The following is a 6,070-nucleotide window of genomic DNA, read 5'->3' as shown; positions in this document are numbered from 1 at the left end:
TGATGGCTTAGACAGGTCATGGAATCCATGTGGAGATTTACATCTGACTTTACTGTAATGGTCGTATCTGTGTGTGTGTGTGTGTGTGTGTGTGTGTGGCTGTGAATGTGTGTGTGTGGGTGGGTGTGGGTGTGGGTATCTGGTTGGGAAGCAAAATCAGCCTATAAATATCTTGCAATATGCTTATGATACAGTCTTTATTGGTGAGGCTTATTGGGAGAATGTCATTGTCTTGAAGGCCATGCTTAGAGGTTATGAAATGGCTTCTAGTCTAAAGATCAACTTTTCCAAAAGCCATTTTGGGATCTTTGGGGTTCAAGCCAATTGGGTTCATGATGCTGCCCAATTTTTGAATTGTACACACATGGATACCCCTTTTCACTACCTGGGTATGCCTATTGGGGTCAAGCCTTCAAGTCGGGTGGTATGGGAGCCTCTGATCAACAAATTTGAAGCTAAGCTATCCAAATGGAACCACAAAAACTTATCCATGGGTGGCAAGGTGACTTTGATAAAGTCTGTTCTGAATGCCCTACCAATTTACCTATTATCTTTTTTCAAGATACCTCAAAGAATAGTTGACAAGTTGCCGTCTCTCCAAAGGAATTTTATGTGGGGAGGAAATCAAGATCATAAGAAAATCCTTTCGGTGAAGTGGGATGTTATCTGTCTTCCCAAGAATGATGGGGGCCTGGGGATCAAGGATCTCTCTAAATTCAATGCAACTTTGAGGGGTACATGGATTTGGGACTTATCCTCCAATCAGCATTAGTTATGGGTCACAGTGTTAAACTCCAAATATGGAGGGTGGTCAGATTTACAGAATGGCAGAGACAAAGGATGGCATTCCCAATGGTGGAAGGATCTTAGAAAGCTAAATCAGCAGTCTGACTTCAACATTATCCATCAAAATATGGCTTGGAAGGTTAGATGTGGGGATAAAATAAATTTCTGCAAAGATAACTGGTTGGGAGAGGATTACAGCCTTCAGCAGAAGTATCATCAGCTTTTTTTTTTTATTAGTAGACAACACAATTTTCCCATTTCTAAGATGGGAAATTTTTCTCAGAATATATGGAGCTGGGATCTGAAGTGGAGGAGGAACTAATTGGAACAACACTAATTGGAACTAATAGGAACAACACTAAGCCTCAAACCAACACTAATTGGAACTAGTTGGAACTAATTGGAAAACCATCTTGACTAGTTTTCTTTATCCCCTTGGGAGGGGTGCAATTGTCTCAGCCGCATCATATTACTTTAAGCAAGGCTGATCTGTTTGTATGCTATTTTGAGGTATATTTCGATTATATTTATCTTCTTTCAACAATAATAGACAGCAACAATATGCAGCAACAAACCATTTTGGAAATAGCAAAAACACAACATGCAGAATATCCAATCAAGGCAGAATGAAGAAGGCAGAATAAGCAAGCAAAAACACTCTGAACTAAGGATGTCGTGCCACTAACCTTCTAGAAGTAGAATATCCCAAATGTTGGTGCCGTTAGATATTGTCTCTGAACTAAGGATGTCGTGCCACTAACCTTCAAAGAAGTCAGACCTGCCAAGAGCATAGTTTTAGGCTGGATTTGGTTTGAATAATTGAGTTGCAGATTACATCAGAATCAAGACTCAAATTATTTTTTTTTGCTCAACAAAATTTGTGTCAAAATCAATTCTACAATAATCAAAATCAATTTTACTCAACATAAACATACACTTACTTGTTCAACGGATAGAGGGAAAATATTGGTACATTTAAAACTAATTGCTAAAGTTCTTAAAATAAAAACTGTGGTGATGTGGCCGCCTTGTTTTCTAAAGTCTATGTGCTTCCTGTGACTAAAGCCTTAAAATATTCAATTTTCTTTGCTTGTTGTAATTTTGACATTTTCATGGTACAAAATTAAATTCAATAGCTACTATTTTGTGGGTTATTAAATCCAATTTATGGTTGAATGATTAGGATGGACGAAACAATGTTTAATTCCAATCTAAAATTGTTTTTGAACTGAGTACAGTCTAATTCATTGAAGCTAAATGCATGCTCTACATATTTCCCAAGAAGTTAGCTATATGTGCAAATAACATGGGTTTGTTTCCATCTATGTCCCCCAAGTTACTTTAGGGCAGGTTTAGGTAGTTGATACACAGATTTGATTGAACTGAGTACAGCCTTGGGCAAAAGATGAAGTACAAATTTTATTGAACTCTGTCTCCTACTATCTAGCATTTTTCTTTGTTATTAACCAAGAGGGATGCTAGGGGAGCTAATATGGTAAAAAGAAAAACCAACCTTTTTCCAACTAATACCATTGGAAGAGGAACTGCAGAATTCCAATTGGTGGAGTTCCAATCCAATTATAGAAGTCTTAACTACCAAAATTACTAAATTGCAAGAATTTATTTACACAATTGTACTCTGGATTTGTACAGTTGCTGAATTACAAGAATTCTAATTTTCAAAATGCAGTTTGATAGGGTTAGAGGTTAGTCCTAAATAACATAGGTCTCATTTTCTGTGGTTGTTGTTTTGCATCCATTGTGAAATTAATTTTTCCTTTGGGTCTGAACTAGCAGAGAGTGAAAAGAATCGTGTTCATTCTAAGGAAAAGCCAGTTCAAGCAACTACGGGATCAAAAACTGATGAAGTTTCCCACTTAATTCTCTACTTGTTGCATAGTGGTTTATGCTACTTTAGAACGAAATGGAAATACTGCCTTGCTTTGCTTTGAGATAATTGACTCACAGTAGGATCATTATCATCATCATTATCCCTTAACATCCAAAACCTATGGATGTGACACTTTTGTCCACTCATCACAATCTAAAAACCTTGCCAAGAGATAAGAACAAAATAGAGAAACAATCCGGAGCTTCGTCACTACATTGACCAGCACTTATATATATATATATATATATATCAAGAAACAGGTCATCGATTTAGAAAGGCATTGGAGGAGCTAGTGTGGCTTAGTTGCTAAGTTTGTTACGATAAAGAAATTAATTCAGCAACAAATACAATGGGTTCTCTTATGGCAGGATGGGACTCTCTGATCTTGGATCCTGAATGAGGTATAGATAATTAATTAATTAATTAGTACTAGTGTTGTTTCTTTCTCGTATTATGTTATGCACTTATGCTTCACCTCTTGGTCGAATCTAGATCATAAATCACTTGTGATTTCTGATGGAGGAAAAATTTGTTATTGTTGCAGCTACAATAGAGAGGAATCGATCACTCACCAAAGAAGAAATTAATGCTTATTGGAGAGTAAAGAAGGAGACAGAGTTAGAACACCTCAGAGCTATGTCCAAACTGTCTGAGACTATTCAGGTTTTTTAACTTTGAAATTAACTACATCTCTACATTTTTCCCCCTTCTATGTGTCAGAAATTCACACACACACACACATATATATAAAAGCTAGTAATATATTTTGATGTTTATGATGGATAGTGGGCAGGCCCGAAAATTTGAGGAGAAATTAATCCTTAGGCATGGACGTTGACCAGAAAAGTTTAGAGCATCTTATCAAGAAAAATGCCTGGTAAATTAAATCACAGATAGTAATTGCACAATTTGGTGTATTATTATGAATCCCTTTAAATGATTAATATTTTAGAAAATGATTGGGGTTAATGCAGGTGGACCAAAAGCAGCTGGGCATTTCTGAATGAACCGCCAGTGATAGAAGCTTCTTCCAATAAGTATGCATCACAGTTTCACGTGGCCAACTTGGGGTCTATGAAACTTAACCCCGGAGATGGAATTAATGCTTGATATGAGTTTTTTTCACGTTATATATCATATCCACGAATATAGTTTGGTATCTATATGTGTAATGGCTTCTATTTTGTCACTTATAATTCTGCATAACAACTCTGTATTTCTGGTTTGTTTGAAAAGGGATGCAAAAATCCCAACAGATTTTAAAGAGAGAATATTGAACTGGTTTGACTTTGTGGTTAAGGAAAGCGTGCAGTACCTTTTATTTGGCTGCCTTGTAATCCTAATTAAATGGCTATTATTTAATTTGCTATGTAGCATTGATACACTTATGTTGGAGACACATGCAAGCATACACTTATGTGCACAGGTACTAAAGTACTCACAAATTTTGTGTCTAGTCATATTATAAGTACCAAGGACAAAGCCCAAAACCAGAGTCATTTTGAAGCAGAAAGGAGGTTAAAAAGTAAAATTGAGTGCAATACAAAGGTGTGGGAAGAGGCTCAGCAACTATGGAATATGGGAAAAAGCATAGGCATGGAGGCAGATATAGACCATTCTGACTTTATCCAAAACTATGCCAATATGAAATCCAGAGACAGAAAAGAAGCTATGGAGTTGGGTAATAGGAAAGCCCATAGATGAATATTCTATCCTATAACATTAGAGGGCTGGGTAGAGGTATTAAATGGGCATCTATCAGGAATTTGGTTGGGAAGCTGAAGGTGGACCTTCTCTGTTTGCAAGAAACAAAGAGGGACTCTTTTGATAAGGCAGCTTGCCAGGCCTTGTGGGGGCACCCAGATATTGCTTGGGAATGGCACCCAGCTGTGAACACTGCTGGGGGGCTGCTGTGTGTTTGGAATAACAAAAACTTCCAGGTTGATTTCAGAATTTCTGAAAAAGGGGTTCATTATGTTGGAAGGGGTTTGGTTGGCTGACATGCAGAGAGTTGTTGTGGCCAATATTTATGCTCCTTGTGATATAGAAGGTAAAAGACAGTTGTGGCAGAGTTTAAGTAGAAGGAAGATTCAGTTCCAAGTTAATTGCAGGTGTCTTGTAGGGGATTTTAATTGTGTTAGACATCCCTCTGAAAGAATGGGAAGCAATCACAGTAATCCAGATACTAATCTTATAGCTGAATTCAATGATTGGCTTGCTGTTATGGAGGTAGATGACATTCCTTGTATGGGTAAGCCCTTTACTTGGGTTAGGCCAAATGGATCATGCAAAAGCAAATTGGATAGAGTGCTAGTCTCTTATGAATGGTTATCTAAGTGGCCTGATAGCTCCCAATTTAACCTTGAAAGGAATTACTCTGATCATTGTCCTGTCATTATGTATTCTAAATGCATTGATTGGGGCCCTAAGCCTTTTAAGGTTTATGATGGTTGGTTAATGAATAAAGACTATCAGAAGGTGGTTAGGGATTGCTGGTCTGAAACTCAGCCTAGGGGGTGGGGTGGTTATGCTCTAAAATGCAAACTTCAGAACCTCAAGCAAAGGTTGAAAAATTGGAGTAAAGACAATATTGGAGACTTGGGCAACAAGGTGAAGCAGATCCAACAAAAGTTAAATGATTTGGAAAACTCTATGACAACTCAGCCTTCTGACCAGCAAGTCCAAGAGCTCAAGAAAACTCAAGCTGACCTTTGGGAAAAGGCTACTCTTCATGAGTCTATTATGAGACAGAAATCAAGAAGCAAATGGATCAAAGAGGGAGACAGCAATACCTCTTACTTTCACAAAATTATTAATCACAGCAGGAGGAGAAATTCCTTAAGGGGGATGCTGATTGATGGTATCTGGGTAGAAAACCCTAATCTGATTAAGGCTAAAATTTTGCAGCATTTTCAGAACAGTTTTCTGAACCTCATCTGCTCAGACCTAATCTACATGGTGTTTCTTTTAATGTCTTGACTTCAAACCAAAGAGAGTTGATGGTTGAGCCTTTTAAAGAGGAGGAGATTTCTAGTGCAGTGTGGGCTTGTGGCAGTGACAAAAGCCCAGGGCCAGATGGGTTTAATTTTAGGTTTATTAATCATTTTTGGAAGGATCTGAAACCTGAGTTTCTAAGGTTTTGTGCAGAATTTCATGTGAACGTTGCTTTTCCTAAGGGTCTCAATTCATCATTCATTGCCATTATCCCTAAGATTAAGGACCCTCAATATATTAGTGATTTCAGACCCATATCCCTCATAGAATGTGTCTACAAAGTCATTGCTAAAATTCTAACTAATAGGCTTAGCAAAGTCATGAATCACCTCATAGATGAAAGGCAGTCAGACTTTGTCAAGGGTAGACAGCTGCTCCATGGAGTTCTGATTGCTAATG

The 6,070-nt window shown here is 37.6% G+C and overlaps 1 protein-coding gene across 2 annotated transcripts; it reads left to right on the top strand.

Annotated features, from left to right (window-relative positions):
* Positions 1-2,759: 2,759 nt before the first annotated feature.
* LOC112998759 (uncharacterized) lies at positions 2,760-5,756 on the top strand. Of its 2 annotated transcripts, none has more exons than XM_041007861.1 (4): positions 2,760-3,078; positions 3,222-3,340; positions 3,471-3,554; positions 3,652-5,756. In XM_041007861.1, the coding sequence occupies exon 4, from the start codon at positions 4,652-4,654 to the stop codon at positions 5,654-5,656; it is 1,005 nt and encodes a 334-aa protein (XP_040863795.1). In that variant the 5' UTR covers positions 2,760-3,078; positions 3,222-3,340; positions 3,471-3,554; positions 3,652-4,651; the 3' UTR covers positions 5,657-5,756. The 2 variants fall into 2 exon arrangements, with proteins under 2 accessions (XP_040863795.1, XP_040863794.1); XM_041007860.1 differs by having other exon boundaries at positions 3,464-3,554.
* The last annotated feature ends 314 nt before the right edge of the window (positions 5,757-6,070 follow it).

The sequence above is a fragment of the Glycine max genome, chromosome 13 (assembly GCF_000004515.6).
Source record: "Glycine max cultivar Williams 82 chromosome 13, Glycine_max_v4.0, whole genome shotgun sequence".
Classification (NCBI taxonomy): Eukaryota; Viridiplantae; Streptophyta; class Magnoliopsida; order Fabales; family Fabaceae; genus Glycine; species Glycine max.
This window is presented reverse-complemented; position numbering and strand designations above follow the sequence as displayed.